Source organism: Trachypithecus francoisi, unplaced genomic scaffold (assembly GCF_009764315.1).
Source record: "Trachypithecus francoisi isolate TF-2019V2 unplaced genomic scaffold, Tfra_2.0 Lachesis_group13, whole genome shotgun sequence".
Classification (NCBI taxonomy): Eukaryota; Metazoa; Chordata; class Mammalia; order Primates; family Cercopithecidae; genus Trachypithecus; species Trachypithecus francoisi.
The window spans coordinates 58,766,992-58,791,068 of NW_022681458.1; the positions used below are offsets into that span (position 1 = coordinate 58,766,992).

At 39.5% G+C, this 24,077-nt stretch overlaps 1 protein-coding gene across 2 annotated transcripts in view; it reads right to left on the reverse strand.

Moving 5' to 3' along the window:
• NUP35 (nucleoporin 35) overlaps positions 1-22,602 on the reverse strand; it is a 44,438-nt gene extending 21,836 nt beyond the window's left edge. Inside the window, exons 1-4 of one of the 2 annotated variants that reach the window (XM_033230939.1) lie at positions 22,497-22,602; positions 11,517-11,687; positions 9,390-9,517; positions 5,702-5,759 (exon numbers count right to left, since the gene is read on the reverse strand). In XM_033230939.1, the coding sequence (XP_033086830.1) occupies positions 5,702-5,759; positions 9,390-9,517; positions 11,517-11,676 (346 nt within the window). In that variant the 5' untranslated portion in view covers positions 11,677-11,687; positions 22,497-22,602. Of the gene's footprint in view, positions 1-5,701; positions 5,760-9,389; positions 9,518-11,516; positions 11,688-15,459; positions 15,599-22,496 lie in introns of those variants that run through there. The other variant, XM_033230938.1, reaches the window with a different exon arrangement.
• Positions 22,603-24,077: the final 1,475 nt, after the last annotated feature.

The window sequence follows — 24,077 nt, forward strand, 5'->3', positions numbered from 1 at the left end:
ATCCAGGATTCCCTCCTCTTCCCTCCCTAACTCTTTAGACTCTCCTTCAGAGTCTCCCCTCTGAAAATCCTTAATGCAATCATATAAGTTAACAGTCACAGGTTCCAGTGATTAGGATGTGGACATATTGTATGGAGGCCACCATTCAACTCTCTACAGCTTAAATCCATCAATATATTCAGTCAACAAACATGTACAAAGGGCTGGGTATGGCATGGTGGCACATGCCTAAAATTCCAGTACTATGGGAGGTCAAGGTGGGAGGACTGCTTGAGCCTGGGAGTTAAAGGCTGCAGGGACCTATGATTGCACCACTGCACTCCAGCCTGGGTGACAGCGAGATCTTTTCTCAAAAAAAATAATAAAGAAAGAAATGCAAAAACATAACGTTAAGTAATGTTTTACATTTTAGCAGCTCTATTAGTTGACTGAAAAGCATACATTTTAATCTTCTTAACTGTTGTCAAGTGGAAAAGCAGAGGATTAATGTTAGGCCCTTTGTACCCAGCTCTGAGATGGGTAAACACTGAAGACACAGGAAGTCTCTATCCTGAAAGAGTTCATAATCAAGTAATAAAGACAGAAGAGAGCCAAGCAGAGAGAACTTTAAAAGGAGCACATGTAAGGAGTACCTAACCCAAACCAAAAAACGAAGAGTCACTTTTGGTCCCCACTTCCAGGAACACTATCAAAACTCTGAGGTCCTTGCATCAACAAAAGCAGCCATAAAATGCTACTATCACTTAATATTACACTTAACCTGTTAACAATATGCTAACACAAATAACGATTCTAGTTAATTAACTAGTGACCTACCATTTTGGAAGAGAGCTAATATACAAGTGAAAGGACTTCTCAAGAAAAAAATTAATAAAAAATATAAAGGAAGAAGAAAAGCAGAAGAAAACTTCAATAGCAGCAGAGAAAAATATCGAGGGATGAGGATGGAGCAAGCAGAGCCAACACATTCAATGTTCTTTACCAGGGGCAGTAATATACCATGACTAAGAGTTTCTTATATTCTTTAATCCAGATTTCCTATTTTGACTTATGACCAATGTTTGCCTGCACCAGAAATAATATTCTAAAAAAGATCTTAACATCAGTTACAGAATGTTTAAAAGAAAAAACAAAAACACATCAACCTCCTTATTGGATGCAAAAAAACCCTAAGCATAAAATGGCAGTCATGCCATTATATCCCATGACATCTCTTTATAAAAGTTGCCAATCTCAGAAGGCTAAGATTTACTAATCATCCAAAAAAACTTCACTTAACACTAAATACAGGAGCTAAAAAAAAAAAAAAGAAAGAAAAAAAGAAAAAAAAGCTCTAAATGAAAAACTAGGTTTTCCCCTCAATTTTCTTATCAATTCTCTTTTCCTATTTCTTGCCTATCATTGGCCATGGATGATAGGTCTCCACACCTTGTCATCTTTTCAAAAATATTCTTGTTAACTTATGTCCTATTAAGACTTTCTATATGCAAATTCCTTAAACTCAAAGTAGAAGCAGCAGTGGCTCCCAGTGGCCAATTCAGGATAGCTATTTTTCCTATCACAGCTCTTGTATTTTCATATATAGTTTCCACAATTACAAAACCTCACAGAAGTCACTATATTAGAAAAAAAATAAGTTAACAAAAAGATATTAACATTAATCCTGTGCTTTTCCACTTGACAACAGTTAAGAAAATTAAAATGTATGATTTTCAGTCAACTAAGAGAGCTGCTAAAATGTAAAACATTACTTAACTTTATGTGTTTTTGTGGGGTTTTTTTGTGTTTTTTTTTTTTGAGGTCTCGCTGTCACCCAGGCTGGAGTACAGTGGTGCAATCATAGCTGCCTGCAGCCTCAAACTCCCAGGCTCAAACAGTCTTCCCACCTTGACCTCCCACAGTACTGGAATTATAGGCATGTGCCATCATGCCACATCCAGCCCTGTTTTTGGATTTTCAACGTCCCTGGAATCACTTACGGACTCCATTATTTTATTTGAAACAAGGTCTCACTCTTGTCACCCAGGTTGGAATGCAGTGGTGTGATCACTGCTCACTACAGCCTCGACTTCCCAGGCTCAAGTGCTCTTCTTAACCCCAGCCTCCGAGGTAGCTGGGACTACAGGTGTGTGCCACCATGCCAGGCTTATTTTTTAATTTTTTTGTACAGACAGGCATCTCACTATGTTGCCCGGGCTGGTCTCAAAACTCCTGGACTCAAGTGATCCGCCTGCCTCAGGATTACAGACGTGAGCCAGTGGTACCTGGCATGATTCAAATAACTGAATAGTCACTATTTCTGTGTGTAACAAAGCATCATCATCCACCTATTTGTTACAGTTTGATCAGCTTAAGGCTGTTCAGAACTAATTTTCCTAGATATTCAACCTCAGTTATGTAGCTGAAAAGATTAGGGTGACATTCTAGATGTTTGATATCTGAAGATGGAAGATGGAGAGCCATGAGCCAAGCAAGGAGTGAGGGCAGACTCTAGAAGTTAAGAACCTTAAGGTAACAGTCAGCAAGGAGAGGAACCTCATTCATTCCTATAACCGCACGGAACTAAATTCTGCCAACAACCTGAAGGAGCCTGGAAACAGATTCACACCCAAGGCCTCCAGAGAGAAACACAGCCCTGCTGACACCTGAGCTCTAAGCAACGGCCCAGATATCTGATCTCTAGAAACTAGAAAATAATACATGTTGTTTTAAACCACTAAGTTTGTAGTAATTTCTTATGGCAACTACAGCAAACTAGTACAGATTGTTGGGACAAGTCAGGTGCTGCTGTTAACACACAGCTAAAAATGTGGAAATGGCTTTAGAAATCAGGCAGTCGGTAGAGGCTGGAAGAATTCTGAGCATCGTGATAGAAAATGACTGAGTTTCCTTGAACAACCTGTTACTAGAAATGTAGACTTTAAAGACACGGCCAATGAGTGCTCACAGACTGCCTGAAGAAATTCAGACTCGCAGGATTCAAAGGATCCAATTTGTATTGGGTGTTCCTTTTGTTATCTATTCTGACAACATCTGCCTTAACCAGAGTGTTTAATACATTTTACATAATTGTTAATTTGGTTAGTTTTGCTTTTTTTTTTTTTTTTTTATTTACTTTTTTTTAGAGATAGGGTCTTGCTCCGTCACCCAGGCTGGAGTGCAGTGACAAAATCAGCTCACTGCAACCTCGAATTCCTGGGTTCAAGCAATCCTCCTGCCTCAGCCTTCTGAGTAGCTGGAACTACAGGCACATGCCTGATTTCTTAGTTTAAAATCTACTGTCTTGCTATTGTTTCTAATGTTCCATCTTTCTGTTACTGTATTCTTTTCCTTCTTGCCTGCCTTCTTTTTCTATCACTATCATCTCTCATCTAGATTGCTACAAGTAGCCTCTTAACTTGTCTCCTTGCTTCTAGGCTAATTTTTACTCCCAAACTAGTTGTATCCAGCAACAGTTTCGTCCTTATTGTCTTCCACCTTTTCTGGGTAAAGACCAATTGTGACAATAACCTACAAGGCCCTGTAATACATCTGCCCCCATTACCTCTCCTCTCTGACCTCATTTTCTACTATTCTCCCCCTCACTTACTCCATTTCAGTCACACTGTCCCCTTATTCTTCCTTGAACACCCCAGACACACTCCCACCTCAGGACCTTTGTGTTTGCTGTTACCTCCATCTAGAATACTATTCCCTACTTCCCTCACTTACAGACTTTTGAGTAAAGTTTGTCCCCTAACTATCAGTGGTAGGTGGAATAATCTTGGGTAGGTCCCCAAATGATGTCCATGATCGAATCCCTGGAACCTGTGAATGTTACATACACGGCAAAGGGGAATTAAGGTTGCAGGTGAAATTAAGGCTGCTAATCAACTGACCTTAAAATACAAAGATTATCCTAGATTACCTAGAAGGGCCCAATGTATTCACAGGGGTCTTTAAGAGAGGGCAATGTGACTACAGAAGAAAGGTCAGAGAGTTACAAAGTTGCTGATTGTGAAGAGGGAGGAAGGGAACCACAAGCAAGAAAGGTAAGCAGCCTCCAGAAATGGAAAAGGCAAGAAAATAGATTATTGCTGGCCAGATGCAGTGGTTCAGGCCTGTAATCCCAGCACTTTGGGAGGCCAAGGCAGGTGGATCACAAGGTCAGGAGTTCAAGACCAGCCTAGCCAATATGGTGAAATCCCATCTCTACTAAAAATACACACACACACACACACACACAAAATTAGCGGGAACAGTGGTGGGTGCCTGTAATCTCAGCTACTCGGGAAGCTGAGGCAGGAGAATCGCTTGAACCCAGGAGGCAGAGGTTGCAGTGAGCCGAGATCGTGCCACTGCACTCTAACCTGGGTGACAGAGCAAGACTCCATCTCAAAAAAAAAAAAAAAAAGGCCGGGCGCAGTGGCTCAAGCCTGTAATCCCAGCACTTTGGGAGGCCGAGACGGGCGAATCACGAGGTCAGGAGATTGAAACCATCCTGGCTAACACGGTGAAACCCCGTCTCTACTAAAAATACAAAAAAATTAGCTGGGCGAGGTGGCGGGCGCCTGTAGTCCCAGCTACTCGGGAGGCTGAGGCAGGAGAATGGCGTGAACCCGGGAGGCGGAGCTTGCAGTGAGCTGAGATCCGGCCACTGCACTCCAGCCTGGGGGCAGAGCGAGACTCTGTCTCAAAAAAAAAAAAAAAAAAAACACAGATTATTGTCTAGAACCTCCATAAATGAACACAGCACTACCAATGTCTAGATTTTAGCCCACCAAGACCCATTTCAAACTTCTGACCTCCAGAAATGAAAGATAATGAATTTGTATTATTTAAGCCACTTTTATGTTTGTGGTAGTTTGTTTACGGCAGCAATAGAAAACTAATACATTACCCTATTTAAAACTCTAAGTCCCCACCTTTCCCCATTTTGCTGCTTAACTTTTTTCCTCCACAAAATGCAATACCTTCTAACAAACTTTATAATTTACTTGTTTATAAATGTAAATTCTGCAAATAAATGTAAGTTCCATAAAGGTAGGGAGTATCTATTTTGTCTACTATTTCCCAGAGTACAGTTAGGTGCTCAAATATTTGCTGAATAAACATTTGATGGGATTATACGCATATGACTACATATGAAGAACTGTGCTAAGGATAATGATGATTAAAAAGCCATTAATCTTAAAGAAAAACTAGGCATATAATCAGTGGTTGCTTCTATTCAACAGCATTTAGATTTATAACTATGCATTAACATCTCTCAAAACACCTTTATTATTCAGTGTCTTAACTATTCCTTTTCATCCCAATTGCAATGGCTTTTTTATTGACAAATTTTAATAACTAAGGAGACACTTCAAACATCTATTAAGTATACAATTTCTTAAAAAGACATTCTGAATATTCACCCCATCATGCCTTTGGGGTGATCTGATTTAGAAAAGAATCAATACACAAAGTATTTCCTTCCTGAAAGAAGTTATAGAGATTTCAGAAAATCTCCAGGTTTGAAATATAAAACAAAAAATTTTGGCAATTACCAACAAACATATTATCTTCATTCAACGAAGAGAGAAGTCTTTGGTGTTAGAGCTGTTTACTCCATGATTACACCACTGCACTCTAGCATGAGTAGCAGAGCCAGACCCTGTCTTTAAAAAAAAAAAAAAAAAAAAAAAAAAAAAAAGAAAGAAAGAAAGAAAAAATCACTTACCTGTTCCAGGAGTAGATGTAACTCCAACAAGAGGACTCTGCATTACTGAAATGTTTGGCTACGCAAAAACAGAAGAAAGTGTTATGGTAAAAATGCAAAACACAAATACAGTAAGCATTAAAAGCCTTCATTCAACAGAAAACTGAATTTTTATCAGGTGCTGGAGATGCCTCTAATTAGCTCAAAGTACAAAGGCACTCTTTTTTTCCGTAAGTTAAACAGTATTAACCTAAAATATACTAGACCCCTTAGTATTTGTTAAAATAAGAAAAGTCATGTTAAAAAAAAAAAAAAGACGTTATCTTCCATAAAAGGTGACATGGTAACTATTTGTTTTTAGTTTCTTTTTTTTTTTTTTTGAGACGGAGTCTTGCTCTGTCGGCCGGACTGGAGTGCAGTGGCCGGATCTCAGCTCACTGCAAGCTCCGCCTCCCGGGTTCACGCCATTCTCCTGCCTCAGCCTCCCAAGTAGCTGGGACTACAGGCGCCCACCACCTCGCCCGGGTAGTTTTTTTGTATTTTTAGTAGAGACGGGGTTTCACCGTGTTAGCCAGGATGGTCTCGATCTCCTGACCTCGTGATCCACCCGTCTCGGCCTCCCAAAGTGCTGGGATTACAGGCTTGAGCCACAACGCCCGGCCTGTTTTTAGTTTCTAATGTACAATATTTGAAATAACAGAGATAATGGTAATTTTTAAAATGATCAAGTTCATACAGAAAATCAGAAGGGTGACAGAATATGATTTCAACAGATACTTAGAAACCATGAAATACTATAGATTCAAATCAGTCTACACAATAATAGACAGCATATCCCTACCACTACCAGTAGAACGTTCCAAAACTGGTAAATTACCCATTTTAGTCCCTTTAAATATAATTAAGGACTAAAACAGTTAAAAATCCTTCTAAAACAAAGACGATATTCAATCAATCAATGAGAACAGACTCTACCTAGAACTCAATAAAGATTTTTAAAAACAGATTCTAATTAAACTAAGGAAATCTCAAATAGCTTCATCTAGCAACCAGAAGTAAATGCTGAGAGAATGTTGGGAGAGATATAAAATGTATTCTTCAATTATTAATGCCAATTCTTTCATGATTAGAAAAAGGTTGAGCAAATTCCAGGGGGCATAACTAATTTGGGCTCTAATCTAGCAATGATACTCTTACCAACTTTCAAATCAAAAACATTCTCTATAAATTATGACCCGTGAGTCTTTCAAGCATTTTGAATACAGCAATATCTGCAAGCCTTTGCCTATATCATCAGAGAAGTAATGAAAACTTGCACAAATTTAGAAGCCAGTGGTTCTTGTAACAAACAATTTTTAAATTTTTATTATTTTATTTATTTTTGAGACAGGGTCTCATTCTGTCGTGCAGGTTGAGTGCAGTAACACAATCACAGCCCATTGTAGCCTGAGCTTCCCAGGCTCAAGTAATCATCCCACCTCAGCTTTCTGAGTAGCTGGGACTACAGGTACACACCACCACACCCAGCCCTTTTTTTTTTTTTTTTGTATTTTTAGTAGACACAGAGTTTCGCCATGTAGCCCAGGCTGATCTCAAACTCATGGGCTCAAGCGATCTGCCCAAAGCCCAGCACAGTGGCTCACACTTGTAATCCCAGCACTTTGGGAGGCCAAGGAAGGTGGATTACTTGAGCTCAGGAGTTCAAGACCAGCCTGGGCAACAGGACAAATCCCATCTCTACAAAAGTACAAAAATTAGCCAGGCACGGTGGTGCACGTGTGTAGTCCCTGCTACTAAGGAGCAGAGGTGAAAGGATCACTCGAGCCCAGGAGGTCAAGGCTACCGTGGGGCATGAGCATTCCACTCCACTCTAGTCTGGCTGATAGAGCAAGACCCTGTCTCAAAAAATAATAATAAAAATGATAAAAATACATAAAAATCAAGCAATCCGCCCACCTCAGCCTCCCAAAGTGCTGGGATTACAGGCGTGCACCAACACATCCAGCCTTCATACCAAACTAAACATAAGCTTTACTTACCAACCTTTAGAAAACCATCCCAGACCAGAATATCTGTCCATTAGGAACAATAAATGCCATACAGGTAATTTTACCATTTCTAGTAGGTACATTTAAAAAGTACAAACAGGTGAAATTTAGTAATTGTTTATTTAGCCGAACATATCCAAAACATTCTCATTTCAATATGTAATCAACATAAAAAAATAAGATACTTTACATTCTTTCTAAGTCTTCAAACTCTGGTGTGTATTTTATACTTAAAGTATATCTCAATTGAGACTAGTTATATCTCTAGTATCAATAGCCACACTTGGCCGGGTGCGGTGGCTCAAGCCTGTAATCCCAGCACTTTGGGAGGCCGAGACGGGCGGATCACGAGGTCAGGAGATCGAGACCATCCTGGCTAACCCGGTGAAACCCCGTCTTTACTAAAAAATACAAAAAAAACTAGCTGGGCGTGGTGGCGGGCACCTATAGTCCCAGCTACTCGGGAGGCTGAGGCAGGAGAATGGTGTGAACCCGGGAGGCAGAGCTTGCAGTGAGCCGAGATCCGGCCACAGCACTCCAGTGTGGGTGACAGAGCCAGACTCCGTCTCAAAAAAAAAAAAAAAAAAAATAGCCACACTTAGCTAGTGGCTCCTGTTGGACAGGAAGGCAGGTCTAGAAGTGCTGGGAAAAAATAGTAATCTGTTTACCACAGTGAATGAATTTTGCTTTACTTGACAAGTAAGCCTAGTATGCCAGATATATCAAGCCTATAAATAGCACGAATCTACTGAAAAATGCTTTCTAATATTCTTGAACTCTTAACTTCACTAAATACGATTTAGGGAAAGGCATAAAACATATATCTAAAGCAAACAGCAGACATATCTTTATACAAAGAACTTATCAACTGATAAACTTTGTTTATGATTGTCCTACTAAGCACAATAATAATAGGAAACAACACTTGTGTCTATGAAGCTACTAAATTTTCCACTTAAAAGAAAAGTTGGCCAGGCACAGTGGCTCACACTTAAAATTTAGCGCTTTGAGAGGTCAAGGCGCAAGGATCACTTGAAGCCAGCAAGACCTCATCTCTACAAAAAATAATACAATTAGCCAGGCATAGCAGCACATGCCTATATCCCAATAGGACAGTTGAGGCAGGAGGATTGTTTGAACCCAGGAGTTCAAGGCTGCAGAGTTATGACTGTGTCACTGCACTCTAGCCTGGGCAACAGAGCAGGACCCTGTTGGGACTTTAAAAAACAGAAAAAAATAAAGAGAAGTCCATACTAACCTCAGCTGACAAGTGCCCTAGATCTAGATGAAACTCTGAATTTTCATTTATTCTTTCACATAATTTTTAAATATTAAACTTCTTAAACAATCAGAATGATTTAAACCATAATCACATTCTACATGTATATTAAGTAGGTTGGAGGTATGAGCAGGTGGATAAGGCATACCTATAAAAACCTGAGAATTACCTATGAGAGAAAATCAAGAGTTCTACGCTGTTAAGTACAGTTCATCATCAACAATTTAAGTAGATTGTATGACAAATGTGTTTAATGCTTATTCTGTGCAACAGTTACATTAAAATAGATCTCAGGGAAACATTTCAAAGTACTGACTCTCACTGAATAGTCACATAAAACCATGATGTTGTTCACTGTGGATCAAAATGGTATTTATATTACCTGTCTTCTTGAAGTTAAAGGTGTTGATCCAAGTCCGGGGCTAGAAATGTCATCATATATACTTCTAACTGGTGGAGCGCCACTTTTATCTTTATGAGCTGGTAAAACTGGTTGTGGTGGTGACCCACCTACAGTGTACAAAAAAAAAAAAAAAAGGTGAGAAAAGAAAGGATTCTTCTATCTTTTTGGTAAGATTTTTAAAAATTTACATTTTTGAAATATTGACTTAAAATCTTGTCTCCTAGTTCTTTTCAAACTTTAATAAGCTGAAGAGTCACCTGGGGACCTTGTTAAAATTCAGACTCTGATTCAGAAGGTGTAGGGTGAAGCCTGAGATTATACAGTTCTAACAAGCTCCCAGGTGATGCCAATGCTGCTGATCCACAGACTGCACTTTGAACAAAAGGATTCAGAGCAAGTAGTTAATGAAAATCTTAGTTTTCAGAAAACACATGTAACTTTTGCTCTCTCTACAAAATGCTTAACATTTAAATACAACACTTGATCCCATTTCTCACTTGAAAGTAGGTACTAAACAGCTCCAGTCTGTAGATTCCTGAATAAATATAATTCCCTAATGTAGAGTTTGACTATCTAGATTAAGTAGATCCCATTCATGTTTCTCACAGTAGAAATATATTTAAGTACTTAATAAAGACGTAATAAAAGGAACAACTTCTGTGACATAAAGATGTCTTTTTCGATCAGAGAACATGAAATGACAAATAGCGATGCAGCCCAGACCATTGGTAAGACTAATGTCTGAGCCTGGACAGTACAGCTTGAGCTATTTAGAGCACAGTCTATGGAATAAGAATAACCTGAGGTTTATAGTGCTCTCTCACTAGCAAGTGAGCTTCAGCAAATTATTTGTTGCATTTAGCCTCAGTTTCCTCTTTTTAAAAATGGGGATACTGTTACCTACCCTTTAAGACTGACAAAATAAGGAATAGCATACTGCCAGGCTCATAAGCAATCAATATATTTTGGCTACCATAATAAAACACATTTGAAATTTAATGTTTAATGTTAAATGAATTATTTCAAATATAATTTATAATTCTCCCTGATAAATCCTAAATAATAATAAACCATTTTAAAGCAAAAATACTTTAAAGGGCAATTAAGGTAAAAAGAGTTTTCATTTGAACAACTACTAAAGGATATTAGCTCACAATTAGAATTCAACCACTTCCGTAGCTAATTCTCACTACTCAGTCAAAACTTTGAGGTCATTTTTTAAAATATTTCTTTGCTAAAGGAGTTCTGCAATAAATACAGGCTGCATTTACAATACTTTACCCTGACAATCACAAATTCTGTATATAAAACCTCCCCCTAGTTTGCAAAGTCAGTCCTTTCCTCAAACACGCTATATGTGACAATCTCAATTCACTAAGACTAAAAGCAGAATTCATATCTACATCTTCAAGTTACATTTCTTTCGACCAATAATTTCCTATTCTTGTATCTTAAGATGAATTACTTTAAATTAATTCAGTTGAAGCTAAATGATGGTATTTCATCAACTCTATGAGGCACTCTCCCCTCACCACACTCTGACATCTCCAAAACAGAAATTTTACAAAAAATGGCATCTTAGCATTATGTCATATTTAGGGTTATTTTTGCTAGTGGTACTTAAAAGCCAATTCAATGACATCTTAGAATGAATAAAACACAGAATACATTTTAGTGGCTCTAGAAATTATAGCTTATACTGCTTACATCTCTATTCCAAGAGCCTTAAAATAAAAGCTTTGCTTCATAATAGACACATTGCTTAATTATTTTTAAATTAATGAATGTACTGACGAGGGTGAATGCTGCACCATTACACTTTTTAAAATTCTAGCATAAGCTTGTCCCACCCATAGCTTGAACACCACATGAAGCCCAGGATGGCCTTGAATGTGGTCCAACACAAATTGCTAAACTTTCTTAAAACATTGTAAGACTTTTTTTTTTTGCAATTTTTTTTTTTTAGCTCATCAGCTATTGTTAGAGTTACTGTATTTTATGTGTGGCCCAAGTCAATTCTTCTTCCCATGTGGTCCAGGGAAGCCAAAAGATTGGACATCCCTGTATGTAGCATGTCTATAACATTATTTTAAGCAATTCACCTACCTGCAAGTAAAGGTGATCTCATTTCCATTACTCCTACCGAAGGGCCACTAATTGATCGAGGTTGTGGAGTCACCGGAGCTGGCAAATCCCCCATTAAAAATCCAGGTAAGAACTGGGCATTAACTCCTGGCTTTGGAGATGTGGGTGAACCCAGCATCATTGGTTCAGATCCTACATGAATCAAAATATAAATTAAAGACTTTTCTGTTACAGTATCCGACAAATACATGCAAGAATCTAGCATAATTTTGAAAGTTTAATCAAAACTTTTAGATATAATAGAACTATAGTTGAATTTATTATTTTAAAAGCCAACAAAAATTATTTCTAGAAAAATGTAAAGTTATCTTGTAGTCACTCTTTTTTTGAGTCAGAGTCTCGCTCTGTCACCAGGCTGGAGTGCAGTGGCGCAATCTCAGTTCACTGTAACCTCCACCTCCTAGACTCAAGTGATCCTCCCTCCTCAGCCTCTCAGCAGCTGAGTCTACAGGCCTGCACTACCACGCCCAGCTAATTTTTGTATTTTTTTGTAGAAATGGGGTTTCACCATGCTGCCCGGGCTGGTCTGGAGCTCCTGAGCTCAGGTGATCCACCAGCCTTGGCCTCCCAAAGTGCTGAGATTAAAGGTGTGAAGCCACCATGCCTGGCAGCACAATAATAATCCGTGACAGCTATTTTTGTTTACATTATTTCAGGAATTTAAAAACCACAGTAATAACTTCTTTCCATTTCCGAATCAGTTTGGACTATGATAACAACCGAAAACAAGGACAGGCTGCACTACTTATACGAAGTATTAGCATATCAAACACAATGGGTTTAGCTTGCTAAATTGTTTCTTTTTCTTCCCCATAAAAAGTGCATCATTATTGTGATAAAACTGTAACCATGCATATATTAGAGCACTTACAAAATAACAGTGATAACTAGCACCCTAACTCAGAAACATGTTGAAAAGAATAGAAAACTTATTTTTGTATCTTTTTTCTTAATCATTAGTTTAAGTCAAGAATAATCACAGCTGGGCGTGGTGACTCAAGCCTGAAATCCTAGCACTACGGGAGGTCAAGGCAGGAGGATCACTTGAGCTCAGGAGTTCAAGACCAGCCTGGGCAACACAGTGAGAGCTCATCCTTTTTATTAAAAAAAAAAAAAAACTAAAGAATCATCTCTAAATATCCCCCTAATATAAAGCCAACTTAGAGAACTGAAACCTCTCACAATTGTTGATACAAAATTAATCCTCACAATCTATAGATATTATTTCCCTTATGAAGATGAGTGAGCTATATAATTATATTTTCAGAGCAAAATAGCAGAATAAGGAAAACGATGGGCTATGGAGTCAAAGATATGCGTTCAAGGTCTTTCAGCAAAAGGGAAACAGAGCTTTTGTTAGAATTATAGCAAGTACAGCTTGACCTGGTACCTGATACACAGTTAAGTGCTCAGTAAATACAAATTATTATTTTCTACAAGTATTTCATAACAGCAAAAACTGAGTAGTTAAAGTATAAATGTAGAATTTGCAATCTCTGCTTGTGAAAATAATTTTCAACTAGCTGACAAGCCTGAGTGTGACTCATGGCATCCAGAAAGGTCAAATGTTTGCTATGTTATTTGTATGTTTTTTATTAACTATTACTTAACTTCTAGACAGCCTTAAAAATCTGTTTCTTGATATCTAAAAGCTGCCAACTCTTTTATTCTTCCTCTTATTTCCCATTATACTAGGCCTAGATATTAACTATACAAGTGTATAAAAGACAAAAAAAATTCAATAAATGGATAAAGCAGATGCTAAAACAAGGTGTGAAAAACTCTAACTACATTGCAATTATTTTTAAAAGTGCTAGTTACTATGTTACATGGCACTACAGAAATATTTCCTAAGAACATCCACTAAAATCAAACCAAAAGTCTAAACAAAGGCATATTCCTAACAGATATTTAGAATACCATATTAAATGCAAAGTTTTTGGTAACATCCAATACATTCACTCCCCTCCCTAAAAGAAAAAAAAAATTTTTAGCAAAATAAAGTAAGAATCGGCTTAAAAAAAGTTGTTATATATCTGGACACACACAGACACAGTAGAAGCCTCAAGCCTGTAATTCCAGGATTTTGGGAGGCCGAGGGGGGCGGATCGCTTAAGCTCAGTTCCAGACCAGTCTGGACAAAACGGCGAAACCTTGCCTCTACCAAAAATACAAAAAGTAGCTGGGAGTGGTGGCACACGCCACTAGGAGGCTGAGGTGGGAGGACTGTTTGAGCCCGGAGGCGCAGGTGGAGGTTGCAGTGGGCTCAGATTGCACAACTGCACTCCAGTCCAACCCGGGTGACAGGGCGAGACCCTGTGTCAAAAAAGAGGAAGGGAGGGAGGGAAGAGGGAGAGAGGGAAGAAGGAAGGAAAAGAAAAAAGAAAGCACCAGGCAGCAAGGAGGGCACAAATGGGCTCTTAATCAGGACTGTCACTAACCACCCTTCAGACTAAATTTCACTTAAAGCAAACTTAAGGAAAAAATGCTGCATGTCCTCAATTCCATTTCATATTCTGTGCTCCTAAAAGATTCGTACTCAGCTAGTACAGTTTGTTGAAGTCAACCCTTAGTTTTACTACACCAGTGGGCACCTGGAATATCTGCAAAATGTGAACTTGTACATTAATACTGGCTAATGTCAGATTTCTGGCAAGGCAATATACAGGGATTGGTTTACTCACATTTGTAACCCCAATAAATACGCACTCCAAAATGTTTTTGTTCAACAGAAAAATTTGGAACTGGAAATGAAGAGTTTTCTGATCTCTAAAATATATTAAAAATAAATACCAAGACGACATTTGTACATAAATTTTAATGCAGAGTATCTGCATTATTGACATTATGCATTTAGTTTTTTTATGACCTACTAAAGCAGTTCAAGTCACTCTATTCTCAAAAAGAACTTATTTTACACCAAACATGCCAAGCATTACATACCCTTCAAATCTAAAAAGACTCTTTCTACACTATATATATATATATATATCACACTTGCTCTCTTTTCCAAGCTCAGAAAGTTATTACCTAACTTTCAGGTAAGTCTCTATGACAGTAAGACGGTTTATTTTCCGCTCTAAAATTTTCGACGGTTCTCACAAGTCGCAAAACTCAGCAGGAAAAAAAAAAAAAGGAATCCGCGTGCTGTTAAATAGGTAGATTTTTTTCAAAGACGACATATTTCAACGAGGCTCCGCAATAAATAATGGGAGTGAATCTTTAAAAAATTCAGATCGTGACTTAGAGAAAAATACCTCCTACAATACATAAGAGTCACTTTCCCCAGATAAAGTCGGGAAATATCGTGCGAACTCCTAGCTTGCTATTAAGGCCAATATCTCAATGATTACCAACCACCTGGTTGATTAAACGTTGCACGATTCAAGCTTCCATTAATAACAAGATTCCTTTTGCAAAGCCCGGGAGAGAGGAGTCGTCAAAACAGGAACTAGAAGCACAGGTGATCAAGAAGCAGTGGACTGCACCCACGCACTTCAGGGCACCGCCCACCCACGTGTACCGCGGTCAGTTCCTCCCAGGTAGGCTTCCGGGGAACCGGGGAACCCAGCAACTAGCATCGCGTCTCGGGTATTAGAAGGAGGTTAAGGTATGGGCCAGTCTGGCGTAGCTGGCGTGTGGGGGCACAAACACAGCTCAGTCACCGCCCGACGGCCTTTCCTTCACCCTCCCAGGCCCACAGCTTCCCGGCGCCACTTCTGTAGCAGTATGGAGGCGATGCGTCGAGTAGGGGACCAACTAGAAACTTGGGGGCACCCAAGGGTTCCCTCTCCGCGACTGAAGCCAGCAGACGAGAGCCTGACGACTGCCCTTCAGTCTTGCCCGCCTCCAGGCCCAAAGCAGGGATGGCAGTGCCAGCAAGGAAAAGCGGTATTTCACTCACCTAACGCGGGCCCCTGAGGTTCCACGGCAAAGGCTGCCATTGCGTCGGCAACTACACTTAAAACCAGGACCTTACCAATTTTCAAAAATGGCGGAAACGCTCCCTACGGGTAAGGGCGTGCTACCTCTTGGGGTTGCGTAACTTCCGGACCTGCGCTGTGCTTAGGTTGTGGGCGCCGGAGCCATTTTGGAATAGGGCAAAGTCTTTGCGCTAAGAATTTCCGAAAAAAGGGTTTTTCCACCGGCAAGGTGGCGAACCAGCGTGTGGTTCTGGGAATGCTTTTCGTCCCTCTGTGAGCTTCCTGATTTGTTGGTACTTGAGTTACATAGAAGCACAGATTATTTTACTCACGGTTTCATAATTAGCGTGAGTTGACCCAGTGCTCTATCACCGGTCAGCTTTTCCGAGTAACACCTGGGAAAGTCAGCTTGATGAAAACAATTGGTGCCTCTTTCCAATGTCAATTTCTGGACTTAGTGCATGACGCTTTTTTCTCAAAGCGTGTTTTCTACTATCTGTATGCCATTTCTTTTAAATTTTGTGTTATGTAGACAATTATACATTAAAGCATAACTCATACGATGTTTTGTTGCATATTAATACACACAAAAATATAGCTAACGAACGCATAAGTACACATGTAGATAATGGAGGATAATTATACGCACCCACGAACCCTCCACACCGCGGAATCTTTCGTACTCCTGCCTGTGCCATCCCTGCCATCCATCTCCCCTCACTTTGCTGCTTTTCTTTAGGGCATAGTCATACGTAGATCACATACCCATATTCTGCATATGTGTGTGTAAAAATATGTTGTTTAGTTTTGCTCAATTACTAACTTTATAAAATAATGTGCTACATATGTATAACTGGGGTGTTCTCAGCTCCATACCATGAGGATTATTTCCAAAATATCCACCCATGCTCAGCTATTTCTTCTACGACTTCCAAAATCTCAAATTCAGTAAGAATTTTGTCTTTGGAATGAGGCAGTAACAATTCCAGAATTAAATGGTAGGTTCCCAGAAATCAAATTTTAAAACCACTCACAGATGGAATTGACTTTTTGAAAATGGGTGTGTGAATTGAATTGTGTCCCCCAAAAATTTATGTTCATGTCCTAACCCTCATACTTACGAATATGACCTTATTTGGAAATTGGGTCTTTGCAGATGTAATAAAGTTCAGATAAAGTCATATTGGAGTACCACAGGCTCAGTAACCTAAACCAGCACAAATGTATCTCTTATAATTCTGGAGGCCAGAAATCCAAAATGAGTATTGTGGGGCTAAAACCAAGGTACCAGAAGGACTATTTTCTTCTGGAGACTCCAGGGGAGAATCTATTACCTTGTTTTTTCAAGCTTCTAGAAGCTACTTGTATTTCCTCGCTTTTGTCACCTTCCTGCCTTTTCAAAGCCAAAGATGAAGCATCTTTGGTCTGTCTGACACTGCTTTGTTCAGCTTCTGCCATCACATAGCCTTGTGATTACATTTAGGACTCACCCAGGTGATCCAGGATAATCTTACTATTTCAATATCCAGTAGAGGTGATTAAGTTAATAATCACATCTTCAAAATACCTTTTGCCATATAAAGTAACATTCACAGGTTCTAAAGCTTAGTGTATGGATATCTTTGGGGACTAGTCAGCCCACAACACGGAGCAATCCACTTTTTAGAATTAAGCTACCAAGAAAGGTTCATCAATGAAGAAATTTCTACACACATTGAGGCTAGATGTGGTGGCTCACACCTGCAATCCCAGCACTTTGGGAGGCTGAGGGATGGATCACTTGAGCCCAGGAGTTTGAGACATAGTAAGAACCCACTTTGCTACAAAATAAAAAATAAATTTTTAAAAAAGGAATTTCTATACAAATTATGATCTAGCCAAGCAAAAGAACACTATACACCGGCTAAAATGAATTAGATGGATTTGATATGGGTGTAAATACTAACCTAGAAAGATCTCTGTGATAGATATAATGAAAAAAAGTAATTTGAAAACATAAATATATATGCATACATATGAGGCACCATTTTATTTTTATTTAATAATAGGTTTATTTAGGAACAGATACAGAGAAAGAGAGAGTGAGAGAAAAGAGTGATGCTTCTTTAAATAAAGGAAGATGTTGAAAAAGATTTGCACCGGCCAGGCTCTGTGGCTCACGCCTGTAATCCCAGCACTTTGGGAGGCCAAGACCAGCCTGGCCAACATGGTGAAACCCCCATCTCTACTAAAAATACAAAAATTAGTCAGGCATGGTGATGCGTGCCTGTAATCCCAGCTACTTGGGAGGCTGAGGCAGGAGAATCGCTTGAACCCAGGAGGTGGAGGTTGCAGTGAGCCAAGACCGTGCCACTGTACTCCAGCATGGCGACAGAGCGAGACTCTGTCTCAGAAAAAGAAAAAGATTTGCACCAAACTATTAACAGTAGAGATAAAGTAGGAAAGGGTTTGTAAATTGGAGGAATGGCCTTTAACTTATTTTATATAATTTTTATGGTTGATTACAGGTGTTACTGCTATTTTATTTATTTATTTATTTATTTATTGAGATGTAGTCTTGCTCTGTCACCAGGCTGTAGTTCAGTGGTGCAATCTCAGCTCACTGCAACCTCCACCTCCTGGGTTCAAGCGATTCCCCTGCCTCAGCCTCCCGAGTAGCTAGGACTACAGGTGCCTGCCACCACACCCGACTTTTTTTTTTTTTTTTTTAATTTTGGTAGAGACAGGTTTTCATCATGTTGGCCAGGATGGTCTCGATCTCCTGACCTCATGATCCACTCGCCTCAGCCTCCCAAAGAGCTGGGATTACAGGCATGAGCCACCGCACCCGGCCCTATTTTCTTTATTTTTTTAATTAAAAACTTTTTTCCATTAATAAATTTATTTTCCTTTCTTTACCTGCATTTCAATATTTTACCCTTTCAATGGGCTCTTTTCCTTACCAAGCTATAAAGAAGCCCAGTATTGAAACCCTCCCTAGGCCTTGTTCTTCCACCTACCTACCATGTGCTAATTTCTCTCTCATTTCATTTTTTCATGATCTCAAAAGAAATGTCTATAGATTTTAGTAAATTATCTGTTTCCTTATCTTTACTATTTTGATTTTTAATTAATTACAGATTGGCTCCTGTGTAATGCTCTTCTGAAATAAAACTACTGACCCCAACTAATTGGCAAATTAGACCTGCCTCCTTGACATCTGCAGTATCCAACAGCTTTGACAATCTTTTCCTAAGTACAAGTGTTTCCTTTTTTTTTTTTTTTTTTGAGATGGAGTCTCGCTCTGTTGCCCAGGCTGTAGTGCAGTGGCCGGATCTCAGCTCACTGCAAGCTCCGCCTCCCGGCTTCACGCCATTCCCGAGTAGCTGGGACTACAGGCACCCGCCACCTCGCCCGGCTGGTTTTGTATTTTTTTTAGTAGAGACAGGGTTTCACCAGGTTAGCCAGGATGGTCTCGATCTCCTGACCTCGTGATCCGCCCGTCTCAGCCTCCCAAAGTGCTGGGATTACAGGCTTGAGCCACTGCGCCCGGCCATGTTTTCTTTTTTTTTTTTTTTTGGTGATGCTACACTTCCTATTTCTCATAACTTTACTCCTTTTCTGGTTTTTCAATAATTGATCCCATTTTTTTCTAACCTGGGAATATTATTGTTGTTCAAGCCTTTGTTCTCTCCTTTCTTTTTCAACTCTTAGTGATCTTCCTTGGAATCCTTATCATTGTCACCCTGTTCAAATAATTGTTAATAATCTATGCCCAACATCTCTAAAGTCAAATGCCACTTTTCCAGATGCTTGCTGGACAACCTACCCATACATCAAACCTCAAAAGCAAATTCATCTTTTGTCCCTTTTTCTGTTCATCTCTTAGAAACTCAAAATTAAATTTATAGTGTGTTAGCGGAATTTAGAGTCAGACGGACCTCAATTCAGAGCCCAACTCTCTCACTAAAACCTATATACTTGGATTTATATTTGATTTCTAGATTTTATTGTTTGTAAAATAGAAACAATACCTACTTTGAAAGGTGATTATTCTTAGTACAGTGTCTGCTCCACTTCGCTTTTTCTGACATTCACCTTCTCTACCATCATCAGATATTCTTTCTGCCTCTTCAATTCCTATACAATTGCGGTCAACTCTTCACATCTCCCTGCCTTCAGTTTCTCCCACTTAACACACCACCAAAACTTTCTTTTTGTTGTTGTTGTTTTTTGAGACAGAGTCTCATTCTGCCATCCAGGCTGGAGTGCAGTGAAGCGATCTCAGGTTACTGCAACATCTGCCTCCCGTGTTCAAGCAATTCTCCTGCCTCAGGCTCCCAAGTAGCTGGGATTACAGGCGCACACCACTATGCCTGGCTAATTTTTGTATTTTTAATAGAGATAGGGTTTTGCCATGTTGGCCAGGCTGGTCTCAAACTCCTGACCTCAAGTGATCCTCCAGCTTTGGCCTCCCAAAGTGTTGGAATTACAGGCATGAGCCACTGCGCCTGGCCCAAAGTTTTCTTCTTCATACGCATTACCTAGCTATCTGAAAACACTCACTGAGTTCCTATTTTCTACAGAAGCCTCCTTTTCTTCAGCCTCCACAAGGCTCAGGTGTGCAGCACATGTCATGTAGTAACATCCTTTATTATACTATATACATTGTCACCTGGACAGCAAAAGAGGAAAAAATCAAAATCTCTCATGGTGGGAGGGTAGAAGCATCTCTTTGAGAGACTTCCATAGGAACCCCCAAAGGCAATACACATTGTTACCCTACTTTCACCTTGGGGTAACTGAGAACTTTGGTTTCAAAAATAAAATCCCAGGGTGTGGTGGCATGTACCTTGTAGTCCCAGCTACTCAGGAGGCTGAGGCGGGAGGATCACTTGAGCCCAGGAGTTCCATGCTGCAGTGAGCCATGATCCTGCTACTGAACTCCAGCCTAGGCCACAGAGCAGGACCCTGTTCCCTGGCCCCCCGAAAAAAGAAAATTTCCTTCACCTCCTCATCCTAAAATTTGCTCCAATCAATTATCTCATTATTCCCTGTTAGAAACCCTCATTCTCTTGTGAACAGCTCCTCACATTGTATTTCTTGCTCACATCAACCTTCAGACTAGTATCCCTTAGCTTTCCACCCCAATTTGCAAAGTCTTGTGTTTCTTTCAAGTAGCAGCTCAAGTCTCTTTCTGTCATGAAACCTGCCCCAGCCATGCCAACTCTGAATCATCTTCTCTCTTCACCTCACTTTGCTGTAAGATACTTGCAAGTTTTCTTTTCAGCCCCACTAGATGGATTTTCTTGAGGCCAGGGACCATAACTTTTCCTATTTTGTATTTCCATTACTTTTCAATTAAATGTATCTTGAAAAATGAATGGTTACAGTATGTAGCTATTTAGGCATAAACAGAGCAAAGAGGGTGCCCCCTACCCCAACCGGGAATGTCAAGCGGTTGTTAAACTGTCTCTCTGAAATAACTGGTTGCAGCCAGTGCCAGGAAAAGGCAGTTTCCCAATAGATAGAAACACCTAAAACTGGTGATCAGCAGCTTCCGGATGAGATCTAAGGAGGTGGGAGAGTGGGCTCAGGCATGCATATTAAGAGGCAAAATCGAGGAGTTTAACTGGTACGTGACCTCCTAAGGACATTCAGCTGGTAAGGGAAGACCATCTCCGGTGAGCATGCGTACAACTCCAGTAAACACCCTGCGCATGCTCACCTCCAAAGTGCTAACAGGCCTCCGTCTCCAACGAAAGAATCAAGGGAAAAGGGACGCAAGATGCTGTAAGTAGGCCAACATGTAAAACCTTACGTCCAAGGTCAAATGGGGCACTTGTCCTCTAAGATGCCCACTTGGCCCTCTTTCAAGTGTACTTTACTTTCTTTTCATTCCTCCTCTAAAGTTTTTCAATAAACCTTCACTCCTGCTCTAAAACTTGCCTTGGTCTCTTCTTCTGCCTTACACCCCTTAGTCGGATTCTTTCCTGAGGACACAAGAATTGTTGTTGCAGACCCGTATGGATTTGCTGCTGATAACATATTCTGATGCTGTGTAACTTGGATTCCCACCACCGATAACAAAATGATTAAACATTAATTACAAGCTGTAAATAAACATTAAACAAAGGATAATTATCTGACATAACTTATTTAATGCAATTTTGCATGTTTGCCAATTTTAAAAATCATAACTGCACATTAATTATGTTAGTGCTTATTATAAAATAAAGACCTGTTTATAGTTCTAATTACTCTTTTTTGTGTAAAATGAGATCTTCAAAATGTGGATTACCTTGAATGAGAAACATTTGTACTTTTTTTATTTCTTGTTAAACTGCAATTTTAGAAATATTGCATGTTCATGATATTCCTCTGTACATGGATATTATCTTGATTACAATACTTGTTTCTCTACCTTCCATTCTGAACGTATTAAATAAACTGTCAAATGGAACCTGTTTCCTATTTCTGTTCTGAATTCCTCCCTCCCAGGACATCAGATTTCATCAAAGTGCTATTTTTGTAGACCATTGATTATCAAACTTAGGTGGGGAGCCCTTTCTTCAACAAAGGATGGTGCAGATGCTTAATAAATACAACTGCCCTGTTGAGAGGGGAGGAGCAGATAGAGTACAAGGGTTCTTGCCCCCTAAACTGCCAACTATCACAACTCCAGGTGACTCTTGAAACACTTGGTTTGGAGTACCTAGGGCTACAGAGAGCTCAACCTGAAAATTTGCTCTGGGCTGTATTTCAACTTTCTTCTAAACTCAAATTTTGAAAAAGTCAGAAATATGTAAAATCTCACATTTAAAAATTTTTTCAATAAGTTTAATATATTCACACCCAAACTGCTTGTGTATCTATCGTATACTGAATATTCATCAACCTACTTATAAATGTCTAACTATGCAGTGTTTGTATATAATATAAAATCAACTTCTTACTCTTAAAAGCCCACTCTCAGTCTATTCTATAAAACAAAAACAAATAATTTTTTTTAAATTAAGGGAAGAAAAAAGATTTCCACCTTTATTAAGACTTCAGAAAAAAGATGGAGTTTGTCATCTTCAGAAAGAGCAAGGGGAGAGAACATCTTATCACTCATGCTGTCACCATCTCAGCCTTCAGCACCTGGTGTAGTATGGGCTACCATTCACTTAGTGATGTCATATAAAGCACACAGAGGAACCATGACTTCATGGGTACCAAGGACAAGTGATCTCCAAAGGCCCTTTGTGATGTTTACGACGTAGAGATCTGGCTGGGCATGGTGACTTATGCCTGTGATCCCAGCACTTTGGGAGGCTGAAGCAGGAGGATTGCTTGAGCTCAGGAGTTTAAACTCAATCTGGGCCACACAGTGAGAACTCATCTTTAAAAAAATCACCTTTAAAAAAATCAGACATCATCTTTAAAAAAATACAAATTTGGCCGGGCACAGTGGCTCATGCCTGTAATCCCAGAAATTTGGGAGGCCAAAGTGGGTGGATCACCTGAGGTCAGGAGTTTGAGACCAGCCCAGACAACATGAAAGCCCATCTCTACTAAAAAAGTACAAAAATTAGCTGGGTGCGGTGGCGGGCGCCTGTAATCCCAGTTACTCAGGAGGCTGAGGCAAGAGAATTGCTTGAACCCAGCAGGTAGAGGTTGCAGTGAGCCAAGATCATGCAATTGTACTCCAGCCTGGGCAACAAGAGCGAAACTCTGTTTCAAAAAAAAAAAAAAGTACAAATTTGCTCTTATATTTGCGTTATCTGACCTCTATAAACAATCATGACCAAAGCCACGTCTTTATAAATTTAAAAATAAAATGTTACATGTGAAAATATATGAATGTTTTATGATCATTTTATTATAATAAACAACTGGCAGACAGGAAGTAGCTAAACTTCAAAAGAAACATCAGTTTACTTCATTCAACTGTTGTCGTTAAATCAATTAAATGATTCCTTTCACCTGTAGGAAGTGAAAAACTAAAACTTACAGAACTTTCAGGTGTAATTTTATTTCCTGCTCTTCTATTTGAACTATCAGGTAGTTTGATCAGATGTTTAAAAGTAGAAGTTTATAGCAGGCAAAATTGACAACTTTGAATAAAAAATGCTATGGATTTTAGGAAGAGCTATGTCTGGGATTTGCCTTGAAATAATTTGCTAGGGTAGGGAGGGCAGAAAGAGAAGAGGGATGATGGCTAGGGGTATACATTAAACTAGAAAAGCCATGAGCCTAAATTCTAGAGTGTTCAAAAGTCATTCATTCTGTCTCACCTTATGTGAAAAATGAGAGGAAAAAAAAAAAAAGAAAAACGCTGGGCATGGTGGCCCCAGCCTGTAATCTTAGCCACTCAGAAGGCTGAGACAAGAGGATAATTTCAAGCCAGGAGTTTGAGACCAGCCTAGGCAACTTAGGGGGACCCAAGAAACAAAAATTAAAAATTTTGCCAGGCATGGTGATGCCTGCCTGTAGTCCCAGCTACTTGGGAGGCTAAAGTAGGAGGATAGCTTGAGCCCAGGAAGTTTGAGGCTGCAGTGAGCTATGATCACAGCACTGCACTCCATCCTGAGTGATTGAGTGAGACCCTGTCTCCACAAAAAACAAAAAAAGGAAA